The sequence below is a fragment of the Ailuropoda melanoleuca genome, chromosome 10 (genome assembly GCF_002007445.2).
Source record: "Ailuropoda melanoleuca isolate Jingjing chromosome 10, ASM200744v2, whole genome shotgun sequence".
NCBI lineage: Eukaryota > Metazoa > Chordata > Mammalia > Carnivora > Ursidae > Ailuropoda > Ailuropoda melanoleuca.
Window position 1 is genome coordinate 20812242 of NC_048227.1, and position 18466 is coordinate 20830707.

The 18466-nt window shown below is 46.8% G+C and overlaps 1 protein-coding gene across 1 annotated transcript in view; it reads left to right on the top strand.

Annotated features, from left to right (window-relative positions):
* Positions 1–18466, top strand: part of GGA2 (golgi associated, gamma adaptin ear containing, ARF binding protein 2) — a 32556-nt gene that overhangs the window by 9600 nt on the left and 4490 nt on the right. Inside the window, exons 5-15 of the mRNA XM_034670249.1 lie at positions 1150–1273; positions 2883–2986; positions 4381–4461; positions 4967–5104; positions 8572–8653; positions 10866–10991; positions 11731–11853; positions 12573–12601; positions 12981–13114; positions 14730–14887; positions 17744–17913. Coding sequence (XP_034526140.1) covers positions 1150–1273; positions 2883–2986; positions 4381–4461; positions 4967–5104; positions 8572–8653; positions 10866–10991; positions 11731–11853; positions 12573–12601; positions 12981–13114; positions 14730–14887; positions 17744–17913 — 1269 coding nt within the window. The remainder of the gene's footprint in view (positions 1–1149; positions 1274–2882; positions 2987–4380; positions 4462–4966; positions 5105–8571; positions 8654–10865; positions 10992–11730; positions 11854–12572; positions 12602–12980; positions 13115–14729; positions 14888–17743; positions 17914–18466) is intronic.

The following is an 18466-nucleotide window of genomic DNA, read 5'->3' on the forward strand; positions in this document are numbered from 1 at the left end:
AGGGGTGAGGAACTCAAGCCTAAGGACATGTTTTTTGGTGGCAATGGCAAGAGATACCAGGTGTGGCTTTAAGTTATATGTCCCTTCTTGCCTGTCCTCTGCACCTTTTCTCCTGGCCCCTGTCTTAGCAACACTGTTCTTGGGTACCTAACATGGATGGAGCCCTTCTTTGCTACTTCTCAGCAATTCTCTGATATCAGTTGTAGGTCCTACAGTTTAATTCATTTCAGTTCTGCCACTAACCACCCAGAGTTATTACAGACCGTACACGTGAAGGGCTCAGTCCTACCTAGACTGTGCCTACATCAGATACCAGCCAGGGTCTCAGATGTCCCCAGGCTACTTCCTGCTCCCTGACCAACTACAAATTCAGGGATTCCTATGACTCCCTCCACCAGGTTTTGTAATTCAGTAGAAAGACTCACAAAAAATAGGAAAGCACTATATTTGCTTTATCCTTTTGTTATAAAGGATGTAGGTGGAAGAGATCCATAGACCAAGGTCTTGGGGGAAATGGGGACAGAGCTTCCATACCATCCTCCCAGGACATCCATACATTCTAACCAGGAAGCACTCTGAAGCTCCTTGAGAGTTTTTATCTGAAGTTAAGTAGGCATTTTGATTAAATCATTAGCTAGGATTGAACTCCATCTCCAGCCCCCGCCCTTCCTGGGACTTGGGCTGAAAGTTCTAGCCCTGTCATCTCATGGTGGGTTTTTCTGAAGCGGTCAGTCTCTCCCTTGGAACTAAGTGCCCACCATGAATGGTGAATGTAAACTCATGGTGAATAACAAAAGATGTTCTTACAACTCAGGAAATTCCAAGGGTTTTTTGAAACTGTGCCAGGAACTAGGGACAGAGACCAAATACATCTTAATAATCGTCGTGTTGTTCAAAAAATGAGCGTCCCCTGTGGCTCTAACGTAGCCCAATAGATGGCGGGCTTCGTTGAGCAGCTGTGGAGGTTGACCCCTGGAAGCCCAGAAGGCACCCTTGGTCTGAGGGCCAGATGGTTTGGCCTCTATTGCCTCTTGTGTCCACCAGCCTTGGGCAGCTCACTTCCTGGTACCTCGGTGGCCATCTCTTCCGTGGTAGCGTGTGCTGGCTGAGTCCTTTCCAGCTCTATAATTCTTTTCTTTTTATTTTCAGTACCTAGGGTCCTGGACCACAGAAAAAGTCAAAGGAAGAGTCATTGAAATACTCTTTAGTTGGACCGTCTGGTTTCCAGAGGATATCAAGATCCGAGATGCTTACCAGATGCTGAAGAAACAAGGTCGGACTCCATGGCTTACATTGCATTTCGTCTTCACGGCAGCTGTTCTTGTTTTTTTGGTGTGCTTTGTGTTTTTTTCAGTGAAAGCTGGACATCTTGTGTAGGACAGTAGAGACTGAGACAAGTGATTTTTTAAGGTTTTTTTTTTTTTTTATTTTATTCACTTATTTGAGAGAGAGAGTGCGCGTGCATGAGTGGGTGGGAGGGGGAGAGGGAGAAGCAGACTCCCCGCTGAGCAGGGAGCCCAACGTGGGGTTTGAGCCCAGGACCCTGGGATGATGACCTTGAGCTGAAGGCAGACGCTTAACCGACTGAGCCACCAACGCGCTCCTGAGACAAATAATTTCTGATCCCTGGAAATGGGCAGACCTTCCCTTCTTGTAGCAGGAGTTGAGCTGGGTTTGGGAATGCTGTCGCTATAGTTACCCTCACTCACTGTACCAGATTTTAAATTCCTGCGGTATTGGTTTGTATTGAGTGTGGGAGCTGATTTGCTAGAGTTTTTCTCAGTGTCCGCTCTTTCTCAGCGTTAGGTCTTCCTTTTTTGCCCTGCACCTCCGATAGGGTCTTATTCCGGATTCTTTCCTAATAGTTGACTGTTACGAGTTGTTACCCAGTGCCAGTTAGTCTGGTGGGGGCAGGGGGCCGTCGTTCTCTGTTCTAAGCCTCGGTTATTGGTGGGCACTGTGTCTCTGGGTGTCAGGGGCACAAGGCTTTCTTTTCTGTTCCAAAGCTGCAGTCGGCTTCCACCGCTGCTCGCTGCTTGGAGGACTGCAGGGTTCGTTGGCCTTTCCCAGCAGTTGAAGGTGTCTGTTCTGGAAGGGGAGAGGAGGATGGAAGTGGGATGTCAGGGCTTTCCCATGTCTTTCCGTGAGTGCCTGGTGAGGCCCTGTGAAGAGCCTGTTCCTCTTGCGATGTGGGCGTCGGAGGTTCTGTGTTCCCTCGCTAGCTCACGCTGGCCTGTAAACAATTTAGAAACAAGTTTATCTGAATTATTCGCCTTGGTGTTGCCTTCCGTCTTTCCTTGGAGGCCCTGCCTCTCCTTAGATTTAAGGTGGTTCTTGCCCTGTGATCTCCACTCTCTGATGGATTCTGGAAAAGTTGTGGCTTTGTAGGTTGTCCAGTGTCATGTTGTCGGGGTTGGAGTGATGCAGTTCATGCCTCTCTGGGTCCTGTGTGGAGCTGGGTGTCCGTAGAGCTCTGTAGAAGAAGGAACCTGGATTCAGGATGCACTATTTCCCCCATCACATGCACTCATTGTTATTGGGAGGGTCGTGGATCCTATAGTAATTTCTGGGCCCTGGGAGGTTACATACCTGCATGCATTGATCAGTGTTTTTATAGCGCAAGGCCCATGGCCCACAAGCCCTAGGGTCTGGTGTTGATCTCAGTTGGTTCTGATGTCCCTGTCTTTGTGCTGGTTCCTTGGAGTCTCCTGAGGGAAGATGCAGAGCCTTGGTCATACCCTGGGTCTATCCCTTTAAGGTCATTGACAGTGTTTTCCCAGTGAGACATCAGGAACTGGGCGTTCCTGGACTTGATGCTCTATTCTACTGAAGACAATAGGTACCCAGAACCGTATCTTAACTTCACGAATTATGTGTTTCAGGAATCGTCAAGCAAGACCCTAAACTACCAGTGGATAAAATTTTGCCTCCACCTTCTCCCTGGCCCAAGAGCTCTATCTTCGATGCCGATGAAGAAAAGTCCAAGGTAAGGAGCACTTCCCTGACCTTGGTGGCTGACCTGGAATCTCATCAGACCCCTTCTTTTAGGGACTCTCCTGAAATATCCCCTGGAATGTGCTCTGATCCCTGAACCAAAGTGTGGGGGATTGTGGAGAGGTGTGTTAGTGAGTTCTCTCTGGAGGAGGCTCTAGAGTCAGGTAGAGTAAGGTGTGGATGTTCTCTTCATGGATAGGCCAAATAGTAAATGCCATGTTCCTTGTACCCTCCACCTTATCTGTACAAGCGTTCCCGAGGGAAAGAAGGTACAAAAGAATAACCCAAGTGGGCAAGGTGGGTGGTCGGTTGTTATCCAGCGTATGTGTGGTAATAAGGGAAGATGGTGGAAAGAATTGGTTATATATTGGCTCAGATTTTTTTTATTTTTATTTTTATTTTTTTTAGTGCCAGTAAGCTTGATCCTACCCGCATTCCTTCTGCCACTGTCTCCCATAATTATTGCTCCTCAGACATCAGGAAGGAGAGGGACAAAGACCTAGAGATAGCTGTAGAGTGCCTCTGAATGGGGACAGGGCCCTTGAGCACTGGTGGTGGCCGTGCTTTTGGATGTTGCTGTTCTTGATCACTCACAGGGTCTGGGAAATGAGTACCAGGGAAGCTCTAGGTGGTACAGGAGTCTGGCTTGGGGACCCTCTACCTCTAACTGCACCCCTCAGCTGCACCCTTCTCTTGGACCCAGAGCTGCAGTGGCCCTGTGGTTAGAACAAGCAGGACTGCGTTAGGTTCTGGGCTGCCTTTCTCTCAGGCTCCTCTCCTGCTGGTGCCTTACAGTGGCAGAGGGTGGGAAGAGGAGGGTCAGCATGGCCTCTGGAGAAAGAGAGAATCCTGTGTCACCTGGGGCAAGCTACCGAGACACTCTGGGCTTCAGTATAGCCATCTTTACTGCCATCAGTGGAGACTGAGTGACTCCCACGTGCACGGCGTTCTGCTAGATCACCGAGATGTGTCACATCGGAGGGTGCCTGGCTTTATGAAGACAGCCTCAGCATTAGTGACATTTTGAGCCAGATAATTTTCTTGTTGGGGGCTGTCCTATTGACTGTAGGGAGTTTATAGTATCCTGGCGTCTACCCGCTAGATGTCGGTAGCACTCCCCGTTGTGACAACCAGAAACGTCTCCAGTCTTTGCCAGATGTCTGCTGGGGGATATCTCCTCCACCTTCCTACCCCATTGAAAACCAGTGGTATATGGGGAGAGTCCTAATACCTCCATGGCCTCAGTGTGAGGACTTGGTAAGAGAAGGCATAAAAAGTGAGGAGCTGTTACCTGTATTCTGTTATTGCTGCCGCCGCCGCCGCCACCCTGGGCCATTTGACACAGTGGGGAGGTAGTCTCACCTGCTTTTCTTGTTCGCTCTGCAGCTGCTGACGAGGCTTCTGAAGAGCAACCACCCAGAGGACCTTCAGGCTGCAAACAGACTGATCAAGAACTTGGTCAAGGAGGTGGGCATTTTTCTCCTGGGCTCTGCAGAGCAAGCATTTGACATGTGTATGTGCTTGGGGGTGTGGGTGCACAGTTGGCCGGGGGAAGGGATGGCCTCTAGGCCGAGAACGGGGGCACAGCCGCGGGCTCCCTGAAGGGCAGCAGGATGGTGACTGGAAGCAGAAATCATGCTGTGTACTTCCCAAGTACTTTATGCAGGACCCCAAAGCATTTCATAGGCCCCAGTTTCTGTCCCAGTGACAGAGTCCAGTGTGGGAATCTGGTTTTCAGAGGGGTTAAAGCTGGTAGTAGGAAGCAGTGGATCGCCTGGTCCTTGGACTGCTTTGCCTTTGTCAGGAATTCTGGACTCAGAGCGTTTTCTTCGCCCACTGAGTAAACACTCAGGCCAGCTCAGTGTTGCGGCAACTTCCCCGAGCTCGCCAGCGCTGTGTGTCTCTCCCGTCCCTCACTCAGGCATTCTCCAGGGCTTCTGTTCCCTCACCTCCATCCCCTCTCTTCCGAAAGGAACAAGAGAAGTCAGAGAAGGTGTCCAGGAGAGTCAGTGCCGTGGAGGAGGTGCGGAGCCACGTGAAGGCGCTGCAGGAGATGCTGAGCATGTACCGCAGGCCGGGGCAGGCCCCACCGGACCAGGAGGCCTTGCAGGTACTGGTTTTAAAAAATAAGTGAATTCAAGTAGAATTGAGTGGGCTTGACACATTAGAAATTGCACACATTTCAAGCGTATTTGATGTGTTTTGACGTGTGTCCATGAAGCCATCATCACAATCCAGATAGTAAACCTGTCCCTCATCCCTCAGAATTTCCTCATGCCCCTAGGTTATCCCTCCCCTCCTTTCCTCCCTGTCCCCCCATCCCCAAGCAACCATTGCCTTACTCTCTGTTCTTCTTTTTTTTCTTTTCTTTTTAAAGATTTTATGTATTTGACACACAGAGGGAGAGAACAAGCAGGGGGAGCAGGAGAGGGAGAAGCAGGCTTCCCGCTGAGCAGGGAGCCCAATGTGGGGCTTGATTCCCAGGACCATGGGATCATGACCTGAGCCAAAAGCAGTTGCTTAACCAACTGAGCCATGCAGGCGCCCTGCCTTGCTCTCTATTCTGATTAGTTTATACTTCCTAGACTTTTGTATGAATGGAATAATGCCGTTTTGTTTCCTTCTTTCTGGCTTCTCCCTCTTGGCATAATTGAGGTCCATTCATGGCATGTGTATCAGTAGTTTCCTTTTTATTGCAGAGTGGTATTCGTTGTGTGTATTACAATATGCATATCCATCTTTTGATAGATACTGGGTTGTTTCCGGCTTTGGGTGATTGTGAATTAAGTTGTTATAAACAATTGTCTAGTTGTGTACAGGATTTTGTGTGAACGTACGTTTTTCTTGGGTACATGACTAGGTGTGGGATTGCTGGGTCACATGCTAAGTGTATAGTTTACTTTGGGAAATAGTTGGCCAGTTTCTTAAAAGTGGTTGTGTCATTTTATGTACCTAACAGCATTACACGAGAATTCCAATTCCCCCACAGCCTACATATCTCAAGATCTTTTTTTTTTAACACCTTTAGTGAGAATTTACATATCCTAAAAGCAGCCATCAACACTAGAAGAATTTAATCAGGCCTCAAAGAATTCCCGTGCCCATTAGCAGGCACTCTGTACCACCACCTCTCCCACCAGCTCCTGGCAACCACTGATCTATGTTCTGTATCTGCAGATTTGCCTCTTTGGACGTTGTGTTAATTGAATCCTACAACATGTGGTCTTGAGCCTGGCTGCTTTCANGATCTTTTTTTTTTTAACACCTTTAGTGAGAATTTACATATCCTAAAAGCAGCCATCAACACTAGAAGAATTTAATCAGGCCTCAAAGAATTCCCGTGCCCATTAGCAGGCACTCTGTACCACCACCTCTCCCACCAGCTCCTGGCAACCACTGATCTATGTTCTGTATCTGCAGATTTGCCTCTTTGGACGTTGTGTTAATTGAATCCTACAACATGTGGTCTTGAGCCTGGCTGCTTTCACTTAATGTTTGGAAGATTTCTCCATCTTGTAGCGTGTATCAAAACTTCATTCCTTTTTCCGGCTGAGTAACCTTCCATTGTATGGCTGCCTCATGTTTTGTTGGTTCATCAGTTGGGCATTTGGGTTTCCACTTTGGCTATTATAAATGATTCCATGAACCTTCGTATGCAAGTTTTTTTGTGTGTGAAACGTAAGCTTTTGATTTTCTTGAGTGTAGATACCTAGAACTGGAGTTGCTGGATCATCTGGTGGCTCCATTTAACTTCCTGAGCAACCGCCAAGCTGTTTGCCAAACCATTGTGCCATTTTACAGTCCCACCAGCAATATGTGAGGGTTCCAGTTTCCCGTGTCCTGCCAACACTGGTTACTGCCTGCCTGTTTGATAATAGCTATCGTAGTGGGTGTAAAGTGGTATCTCACTGTGGTTTTGAAATGTATTTCCCTGGTGACTTAAGTTGAGCTTTCTTTCCTGTGTGTCTTGGCCACTTGTCTGAAGAAATGTCTGTTCAGATCCTTAGCCCATGTTTTAATTGGGTTGTCTCTTAATTTTAAAGTTGTGAAGTGTTCTTTATATATCCCAGATACCAGTCCTTTGTCAGACTTTCTCCTTAATTTTTGAAGTTCAATTTACCTATTTTCTGTTGCGGGTGCTTTCGGCATCCTAGCTGTGCTACTGCCGCTCGGTGCAGACAGATGGTGGTGGGACTGGAATGCTGTCAGAGCCAACCTCTCTAAGTCCGTCCTCGGAGCTCTGCTGTTCTCCCTCCTTCTGCCAGCTGCATTTGTCTTCTCTGTCTGCATTCCAGCTTTTATGCTTCTCTGCACAGAAGAGACGGCCTTAGTTTCTTAGTTTAGCTCCTTAGTTTCCCTGTCCTTCCATTTCACAGGGTTAGCAGAAGCAAGTAGCTTTCCTAAGTCCAAATTCCTGAGAAAAAAATCTGTCCGCAAGGCTCCTGTATAGCTAAGATTGGGTAGAGTTCCAGAGAGTGTGCTGGCCTTCTGCGGCCGGAGGGGACAGTACTCAGAAGGGTTAGTGGGCTTGGGCCAGGCAGACGCTCCAAAGCCAGTTCCCTGTGGTGAGTTTGTGTCAGAGCCCCTCGGCAAGGTTGGTATGCTGGGCTTCTAAATAGCACGACTTTCCCCCACCCCGGAGGATAACCAGCTAAGAGACAGGAGAGACATGGCAGGAAGTAAAACTTCATCTTTATAATGGCGAATCAATATTAACAAGTGGCTTCCTAAGACTGAAGCTGAATCAGGCAGGTTTACCTTCTTCTAAAATAGTGCTGGTACCTCACTGTTCTCCCCAAAAGGGGCTTCCTTCTCTAAAACTTAGAGCCAGTAGGAGCGGAGCCGAGTGTGGGCTTCCATATAGGCAAGAGCAAAGTGGCAGGAAGGGGCGCTTTCCTGCTTCCTCTCCCGGACTCCCCTATCAGGTATGTCATTTCACCAGCCCTGCAGAAGGGGGCAGGGAGCACTGCCGTCAGGGAGGACCGTAGTGTTCAGCTAATCGGGCTCCCTTGCAAGGAAGGAAGCCTAAGAGGTGCAGAAGCTACGTGTCCTCCTCAACACCTAGTATGTGGAGGGTGAAGTTGTCCAGAACACTCCCCTGGGATGAAGACAGTGAGATTTCCTGGATGTTACTGTGCGGACTGAGGTTCAGTCCTGGGAGAACCTGCAGTGGGAATCAGGGAGTGTTGCTGGAAAAGGAAGACTGGCATCAGACAACAGTTGGCTGGAGAGTTTGGCTGTTAGTTTTAAAGCAGGGCAGTCGCTTCAGGCTTCCATGTGGGGTTACCCCATTATTAAAGCTCTTTCAGGGAGCAAAGAGAGGAGCGTGGAGAAGAGAAAATACCGTACACACTCAGAAGATGGATTCTTAGGCGTTCTGTCACCTTTTTAACTATTTTTAAAAGTTCAGGTAACTGTAGCCCAAACTTTTTCTGACACTGTAATGGCCATATCACTTCAAACCTGCAGTCATGCATTTGGGATGGACTAAGGAGAATTCCAGAAGCCCCAGACTCTGCTGTATGCTTATTGGAGGCACCTGGGGCCTTGCTGTGAAACCAGGCTCTGTGTTCTCAGGTTGTGTACGAACGCTGTGAGAAGCTGCGTCCCACCCTGTTCCGGCTGGCGAGTGACACCACGGACGACGACGACGCGCTCGGTAAGGCTACGGTGGTGTCAGAGACCAGACAGCATGGCTTTAGGTTTTGTGGCAATTGGGCTTCGGAGGGGCGTGCCCCATGTTGGCTTAGAATGGATTCCCAGAACGGTTTGGGCTTGAGCAAGCAATCATCAGCAGGTCTGAAAGCATAGAGAGGGGTGGAAATGTGCCGTGGAGGTTGGGTGCGAGGGAGATGCTGGCAGGAAGACTAATGTCCACAGAAGTCTGGAGAACTGTTGCATCTCGAAGGTTTCACCAAGCTAAGTGCCGTCAGGGGCTGGGTCGCCAACCTGACTGAGGCAGGCTGAGGAGGAACGGCCGGGATTATGGTAGCGACAGTGGGGGATTTTAATACCTGTGCACAGGGATTAAAACGTTTTATACTTTTTGTTATGGAAAATTTCAGGACATGTGCAGGGAAAGAGTGGGATAAATCCTATGTGCCCTTCACCTGTTGGTAACAACTACCAGCTCATGGCCCATCTTTCTTCCTCTTGTTGCATGTGTACTGCTGTCTACCCCCGTTGTTCATTCCCTTTGAAGCAAATTCCAAACATTTCAAGGTAATCAAATAGTCAGTGTTTAGATATTCCTGGGCATTTCTCTCTCTAAACATCTCTTGCTAATCCTCCCCCGCCCTTTTTTTAAGTTCTGAATCAGACTCAGAAAAGCCATACTTTGTAATTGGTGGTATTTTGTAAGTCTTTTTTTTTTTTTTTCTTTTAAATGGTTAGCTTCTCTAGGATAGTTTCTCTAGGCCTCAAGGTTCTGATGGCATGCCCCTTGGTATTTAATGTGTTTCCGTATCTGATACTACTTATAAATTCTTGATATTTCTTATAAATTGCATCATGGACTTTATCAGATTCAGGATCAGTTGGGGTGCAGATGGGGGGAGCAAGAACACTTCATGGGTGGTGTTCAAGAGGCCCCTAGTTTCTGATCTCCTTGTGATTACTGTCTGGACCCATCATTTTCTCTGATTGCAGTGAGCTCAAAAACAATCAAATTTAAATTTTGAAGCAACTCGCCATGCCAAATAAAACATTTTGCCAGGTGAATTCAACCCCATGTTGCAACTTCTGTCCACAGTTAAGAAAATTGGCAGGGGGTGCCTGGTGGCTCAGTCGGTTAAGAGTCTGCCTTCAGCTCAGGTCATGATCCTAGAGTCCTGGGATTGAACCCTGCGTCGGGCTCCCTGCTCAGTGGGGAGCTTGCTTCTCCCTCTCCCTCTGCCGCTTCCCCTGCTTGTGCTCTTTCTCTCAAATAAATAAAATCTTTAAAAAAAAAAAAATTGGCAGGAAGTATTTGGTCTTTCCTGAGAAGCAGTCTAGCACTTTGGCCTGATATTCTATATAGCCCCAGCCCCGTTGCCAGTTCTGTGTCTCTCTCTCCTAGCTCTGTCTCAGAAGATACTGTTTTGCAGATAAGCCAGACTGAAATGCTTGTGAAGTTTTTGAAATCCAGTGTGTATTTTATACTTAAATGACATTTCAATTTGGATGCCGAGTTTTCATCAGGAATACATATCTATATTTAGATTTTATGAAATTTACAGGTGAAAATATACATTCATGTACCAGTTTGTTCCCTGCACACTTAAAAGCTTTGCAATAAGTGACTAAAGTACCAAAAAACTTTTTTTTCCCCAAAGATTTTATTTATTTGTTTGAGGGAGAGTGAGCACAAGTGGGGTAGGGGGGAGAGGGAGAGGGAGAAGCAGGCTCCCTACTGAGCAGGAAAGCCCGACGTGGAGGTCGGTCCCAGGACCCTGGGATCATGACCTGAGCCAGAGGCAGATGCTTAACTGCCTGAGCCACCCAGGTGCCTCCCCCGCTACTCCCTGCCAAAAAACTCTTAATATTCACATCCACATTGACAAAACTGTTTTTATTTTAAGTTAATTAATATTAAAGTTTATTTCCTTAGTTGAAGGAGCCATGTTTCAAGTGTTGGCCGTTGTGTTGGAAGGTACTGGGAACAAAGGTGAAGAAATTTGGTTCCTCCTGCATCTTGAGAACTAGAAGTGTTGGGGTTCTGGGACTGAATAACGAGGTCTGCTAGGGGCCTGATCACATGATCTGGGGGCAGGAGGCATGGGTATACTGAACCTGGTAAAGCCGTGTGACTGCTGCTTTCTGGAATGGCTTAAAAAAGACTGGATTGTTGGTAGCTAAACCAGGACAGTTCTCATTTTTCTCTCCTCCTTCAGCGGAGATTCTCCAGGCAAATGACCTCCTCACCCAGGGAGTTCTGCTGTACAAACAGGTGATGGAGGGCCGAGTCATCTTTGGAAACACAGTGACCAGCTCAGTAGGAGACCTACCTGTCTCCAGAGGTATGTGGAAAGAAGCGTCTCCTTGCTTTCTGCCTGGACATCCTGCAAATTCCGGAGAAGAAATGGATCTTCAGAATATTCTGTGTTATGGTGTGGAAATAAGAGGCCTTGCCCTCTGTTCCCTTTCCCGTAAGGGTTGGATTTATGTAGCCGGCCTCTGCCACATGTGCCATCACGATCTGACTGGCAGGCGGGACCCCAGCTCTGGCTATCCACAGGAGCAGATGGCTATATTGCGCCCAGGTTTTGATTCCTCTTCTCATGAATGCTTACTTGGAGGCGCTGGAGACCAAAAAAAAAAAAAACAAAAACACTAAACTGTTTTGGTGGTGCCTAGCAGGCTAACTGCATCAGAATCATCTGGAATACTAGTTGAAGTGCAGATTCTTAGGTCCCTAGCTTGGACCTTTTGAATCAAGACTGCTTAGAGCTTGGCCTGGGGGTTAGTGTTTTTATCAAGCGCTCCAGTGATTGTGATGAGCTGTTGTCAGAAGGTCAGCCATGTTGCTGGGCCAGGCTGAGTGGGCCCCTCGCGGAGGACACTGATTGCTGGGGTAGGAAGGCAGTCCTCTGGCTGCCTCCTATTCCAGATGCCAGCTCAGGCATCAAGGCATTCAGCGGGGGTGCATTGAGGGGGCGATGTGAGGTCTTCTGATTGGGAGGCAGCCTGTGGGAAGCTGACAGGCATTAAGTGGAGACTTTGCTCGTATCCTGACTTATTTTCCTGACTGTTCTCTAGTCTTCCAGCAACCAGCAGGCTGCATGAAGAGCTGCCCTCTGATTGACTTGGAGGTGGACAATGGATCTGAGCAGGCTGGGACTGTGGCACCGTCTTTGCTTCACCAGGACCTGGCAGCCTTAGGTGAGGGTGGGTGTTTAGGGGGAGCAGGCACAGAATGGCCCTGACTCCCAGGGAGAGCGAGTAAGCTGGTTCCACTTGGGGAGAATATGCCTGTTTTCAGAGGGAGCTGGGTATACAGTAGCCTCCCCTCGTCCGCGGTTTCAGTGACTCGCAGTCCAGAAGCGGATGATCCTCCTTCTGACCCATGGTCAGAAAGTCAGTAGTAGCCCAGGGCTGTGTCCCATGCCTACGTCATTCACCTCACTTCATCTCATCACGTAGGCATTTTATCATCTCCCATCACAAGAAGACAAAGGGTGAGTACAGTATAATATATTTTGAGAGAGAGACCACATTCACGTAACTCTTACTGTAATATTTTGTTATTTTTATTATCTGTTATTGTGTCTAACTTATAAAGTAAACTTAATTATAGATATGTACATGTGGGGGGAAAGACATAGTATATGGAGGGATTGCTACTATCTGCCTTTTCAGGCATCTGCCAGGGGTCTTAGAACATATTCCCTAATGGATAAGGGACGCTACTGTCCTGGAAGTTCAGAGAGGTCCTCTTTGCATTCAGTCTCTCAGATTTGCCATGGATGAGTTGAAGGACTTTGGGTTAATTTGCTGTGCCTAGGCTTTCTAAATGTTCTAGAAAGGGTGAACATGCTATCGATCTCCGGCTCATGTCAGGTAGAGTTACTGGTGTGCATCTTTCTGTTTCTTCCTTATAGGACTCACTGATGCTCCGGTTACCAACAAGGTAAGGAAGCCCTTCCTAGGTCCTGGAAGGGAGGTCCCTCAAACCTACGTTCATGAGGGCAGTGCTGCCTGGGTGGGGGAAGGGGCTGTAGCATAGCCTGGTGGTGACTGTGGACTTGAAGAGCCAAAGCCTCTTCCTTATCTGTATTGTCTGGCTTGAACCCCCAGAGAGAGACATTTTTCCCTCTCCTTGTACCCCTACTCTCTTCAGTGGTATCCAGGCTCCCGCTTACTGAAGGTCAGATCAGGAGTCCTGTGTTCTCTTGCCCTTTTTCTCCTCCTACCCCAGGAAATGCAGTAAGCCTGTGTCAGTCATGGTGTCACCATGGCTCCTGGTCATTCATACCCTGGCCTTATTTTAGCCATTCCTGGTTTGACAGGTTGCCAGTCAGAATTGCTGTAAGGAAAAGAGGACTCCCCCTGCCAGCGCGCTGCCAGATGGTGGTGTTCAGAGCCCTTCTGCAGAAAGGAACTTGCTGGATCTCCTCTCCCCACAGCCATGTCCAGGGCCTCTGTGAGTCTTGTGGGCAAGGAAAGTGGAAAAGGGGCTCATGTGTGTGCTTCCTGCTCCTTGTGTGCTGGCCGGGCGGAGGGGCCGTGTTAGTGTGCAGGAACACGGGGCGACACTTGGAGACAGCCAGAGACCTCTCTCCCTGGAGGGGCTTCTTCCTTCCTACCAAAGGTTCCATGTGTGCTTCCCCTCTTCTCCTTTGACTCCTCCTCCTAAGTCAGAGGAAAAGACCTGCTTTGGTTAGGAGCTCTGCAAACGGGTTAGTTTAAGGAATACCAGCAGTAGGTGATGATTTTGGTGTCCGCGGGCTTTTTTTTTTCCTTTCTTGATTACAATGAAATTAAGCAAAATTTGATCACTAGAGAAATAGAGAATATAAAAAGGCCCAGTTATCACTTCCTAAAGATAATGTTGAATGTTCTTTCTTTGCTTTTCTCTCTGTATATAGTAATGTGTTTATTTTTTTACACACGTGGGTGTCATAATTTACAGACTGTTCTCCGGTGGGGATTTGTCGTATCGCATCTTTGATACATGTGCATATTGGTTTACATAAATTTGTCTCATTCTGATAGTTGTATAATAATCCGTGTGCGTGTGATACTTGTATATATTTAGTCATTGCCTTTTTCTCGGTATTTACATAGCTTTCCGTTCAGAGGCACTTGGAGCGTTTTTATAGTACAGGTTCCTAAAAGTAGAAGAGCTCTTGGGTGTGAATCTAAACGTGTATGGAGATCCTGCTGCTTTGCCTCTGGAAAGGGTGGAGTGGTTTGCCTTCCCGTAGACGGCCTGAGTGTCTCCCTGTCTGTGGTGGAGACACAGGGCTCTGGGGGACACGGAGACGTGCTGGGAGGTCATTCTTGTTTGCACGCAGGGGAGGTGTCTTTCCATTTACTCTTCCTGACTGCTCAGCAGGGGGCTGGTAATCTTCCTGATCTGGGTGGGTTTCTCTGTCTGCACCGGCAGTTTTCAGTTTGTATTGAAAATGGTTTTGGAGCGCCTGGGTGGCTCAGTCGGTTAAGCATCTGACTCTTGGTCTCAGCTCAGGTCTTGATCTCAGGGTTGTGAGTTCACGCCCTGAGTTGGGCTCCTTGCTGGGTGTGGCACCTACTTAAAAAATGTTTTCAATTTACATTCCAAATGGACAAAATCATGAAGTGTGAATGAAGTGGTCCGTGTAATTGGTGTTATCTGGTGTTATCGTCTTTCTAACTCCTGCCACTCTGGTGACCATGACGGGAAACTTAACCTGACTGAGCAACTTGTCAGAGGCTGCCTGACAACTACAACCTTGATTACCTTAATGATAGCTCTAGTTTATTAGGTTCTTATGTGTGCACAGTTCCCTCAATGCTTTTCATACATTTCTCATTTAATTCTAATAACAACCCCATGAGGTAGATGCTAGATGATTTCCATTTTACAGATGAGAAAACTGAGGCACAGGTGAAATTACCCATCTGAAGTCCTATACCTCTAAAATACATGCACACATGCACATGTATGTATGTGTTTTTCTCCCCCTTCTTCATCTCATTCTTCAGAAAGCCTAATCAGATTTCTGGAATTGTCTATAAACTTTTCTAGTCTTGATGTTTTTTCCATTTCTCTGCAGGAATTATGTTCCACAGAAGAGCATCCCTAAGGAAGTGCCCCCCGGCACTAAGTCCTCTCCAGGTTGGTCCTGGGAAGCTGGGCCATTGGCTTCTTCCCCATCCTCCCAGAATACACCTCTGGCTCAAGTGTTTGTCCCTTTGGAGTCTGTTAAGCCCAGTAAGTACAGTTTTACCTCCCTTTCCCCCGCCCCCGTCTTGCTATTAAATACCCACCTTTATCTGCTCTGGATTGGTAGGGGGTGGCTCTTAAATTGGGGAATCTGAGTGGTAGAGACTTTGCCTGGGGGCAGAGGGTAAGGAGGTGGCTTCACAGTCTCTACCTACTATTTATAAGGGTTTCTGTCTTGGGGTTGACACTAAAGGTGAAGGATATTGGCAGGCAGACTTTAATTAGGGGGTTTGAGTCCGTTTATGGATGTGATGCTCACTCGTTTGGAATTCAAGAAGGGAATGTCTAGTGTGGCAGAAATAACTCTGAAGAGGTGGGATTAGATGGAAATAACTCTGAAGAGGTAGGGTTAGATTGAAAGGAAGAACTTGGCTGGTGGCCGTCTTCCGTTGGGGGTCCTTGTTAGAGCAGGAGAGCAGAGGTTCCCTCCTTAGGAAGGAAGGTGACCACATATGGTCGGCACACTGGCACGTGAGCAGGAGACACCCGGGGTCCTTAGATGTATGGTGCAGGCCCTTTTCTCTGGGCACACGGCTCTCCTGTGGCTCAGTGTCCTGATGTCATGTTTCAAGGAGCCCTGGAGCCAGGCAGAGGAATTTAAACAGTAAGTACGCAGTAGGAGCCGTTTGTGACAATTACTTGAACTTAAAAATAATACATGTTCAGTGTTAATTTCCTGGTTTTGATCATTGTACTGTGGTTATGTAAAATGTTAATGTTTGAGGAAGCTGGGTGAAGGGTATATGGGACTTATGTTTTTGTAACGTTTTATAAATCTGAAATTATCACAAAAGTACAATATTGAAAAAAGTTAACATAGAAATTTTATTTTTTTTCTTAAAGATTTTATTTATTTGAGAGAGTGTGTGGGCACGGGCAGAGGGAGTGGGGAGAGAGAATCCCAAGCAGACCCCATGCTCAGCACAGAGCCTGTTGCTGATCTCGATCCCATGACTCTGAGATCATGACCCGTGCCGAAATCAAGAGTCGGATGCTTAACTCACTGAGGAACCCAGGCACCCCTCAAAGTAGAAATTTTAGGAAAAAGCAGAAAATTAAAATCATCTATATCATTCACCCAGAGATGGAAGTTGTATAATGTCTTAATGTTTTTTCTTGTCTTAGCCATGTACATATATATATTTTTTTAATAAATTGGCACCATAGCATATTTAGAATGTTTTGCATTTTTATTGCATTATTTTTATGCATTTATTGCATTATTAGTATAAGACATAGCATTTTTTCATGCTGTGAATTGTTCTTCAAAACCTATACTTTTTAAATGTCTCTATATGTCATGTAATCATGGTACTGTCATTCATTTATTCAATTCCTTTATTTTTTATTTTTTTTTAATTAAAAAAATTTTTTTTGGGGGGGGTGTGCTTTAGTGGGGGAGGGGCCCCGGGGAGAAGGAAGGGGAGACTCTTAAGCGAGCTCCACACTCAGTATGGAACCCAACACCGGGCTTGATCTCATGACCCCAAGATTATGACCTGAGCTGAAATCAAGTCACTTAACTGACTGAGCCACCCAGGTGCCTCAATTCAATTCTTTTCTGAAGGATAATTTGTTTCTAGTTGTTTGCTGTTAAAAAACTGCTATGGTGAACATCTCTGGACACTCGTGTTTTTAAACTTTCCTGATATTTCATCAGGATATATTCTTAGAAATGCTGGGTGTAGACATTTAAAATTTTGATCTGCCTTACCAGGATCCCTTCAGAAAGGTTGCCCGTTTCCCCATAACCTCACCACCATACCTCAAGAGTGTGTTCAGACTTTTAAATCTTTGACAGTTTCATTGTTAAACTATTGAACATACATTTTGCCAAGTGATGTTTGGCATGAGCTGAGGATCTGCATTAAAAATTTTTTGCCAGATGAGATAGATTTCTGCCGCTTATTGAATCAGTCACTGATTTTGAAATAGATGTTCTAACCTATTGAATTCTCCTATTAGGTCTTTTCTGCATGCTTTGTTTTCTACCTCTTTGCTCAGTTGTGTACTTATGAGTATTTATTGATGCAAATAGCTCGTCTTCCTCCTTCTTAGATGGATAGTCCTACCCCTTGACCCCCCCATTTGCCTAAAATCATTTCTTAGCTGAATTAAAACAATTCTTTTAGGATTTCCATTGGAATGTCATTAAACCTGTTGACTTGAAGAGATCTGTGTCTTTATAATTTTGTAAAATTAAATGCTAGAGGTATGTGTGTATGTAGTCATATAAAAGAGACCTGAGGGAAATAGGCCCATATGTTAGCAGTGCTTATTTCTGGGTAGAATTAATGGTGTCTCTTATTTCATTCTTTATGATATCCTGATATCCTGCTCCCTCAAAAAAAAAAAAAAATTCTTTTTTTAACTGGTAATGTGCTGGGACGCCTGGGTGGCTCAGTCGGTTAAGCGTCTTTTTCAACTCAGGTCATGATCCCAGGGTCCTGGGATCGAGCCCCGAGTTGGGCTCTCTGCTGAGTGGAGAGCTGCCTACTTCCCCCTTTCCCTCTGTCCCCCGCCCTCGTGTTCCATCTCTCTCTCTCTTGCTTTCGCTCTGTCTCAAATAAATAGAATCCTTAAAAGAACAAAGAACTGGTGATGTGCATCAGATGGTTGGTGGTGAGGGAGCGATCAGTTTGAGGGGACTTAGGAGTCCAGCTAGAAGTAGTGAGGGCTGGATTATGGCGGCGCCGAAAGGTTGGGTCTGAGTTGGTTAGTCCGGGAGCCGTGCTGGCTGGAGAAGAAGCAGTGTCGGATGATAACACACACATCTCTTTCAGACATGGCTGCCGGCGGCCTTGTGGTCATGCTAACCGTTTTGGTTGGGTTCTTCTCTTCCAGGCAGCCTGCCACCTCTTATCGTGTATGACCGGAATGGATTCCGAATTCTGCTCCACTTTTCCCAGACGGGGGCCCCTGGCCACCCTGAGGTGCAGGTGTTGCTGTTGACCATGATGAGCACTGCCACCCAGCCTGTCTGGGACATCATGTTTCAAGTGGCTGTGCCGAAGGTGAGTCGTCTCCTGGCCAGCTCCTTCGAATTTTTCAGTAAAGCTAGCATTTTTGAGCACCAGGTCCTTTACCAGGACATGACCTTTTAGTTAGGTATAAGAGACACACTCTTCAAAGGAGTTTAAGATCAAATGGGAATTTTATTGGCTTGTTGAACTGGGGATTTCTGAATATCTGACTTCAAATGTGGCCGGATGCAGATAAGTTCTTAAAATGTTTCCTTAAGAATCTCTTTCCACCTGTTGACTTTGCTTTCTTCTTTGGAGCCTGTTCTCCAGCAGACTCCACAGAGCATGGAAATGGCTACCAGCAGCTCCAGAGTTACATAGTCCTTACCCTCCCAAACCCTGTTTTCTCTCAGAAGGAAGCTTCAGCCTGGCATGAGGCATGCATAGTGATTACCTAAGAAAGGGCTAGGATTGGCCCTGTTGGCATTACTTGGATATCTGGGACCAGTAACTTATGTCCAGGGATAATGAGGCGCTCTGACCAATGTAGATATTACGTCCATTCTTTTTCAAGGGAAGTAGGGCCCACTAATTAACAGCCTTA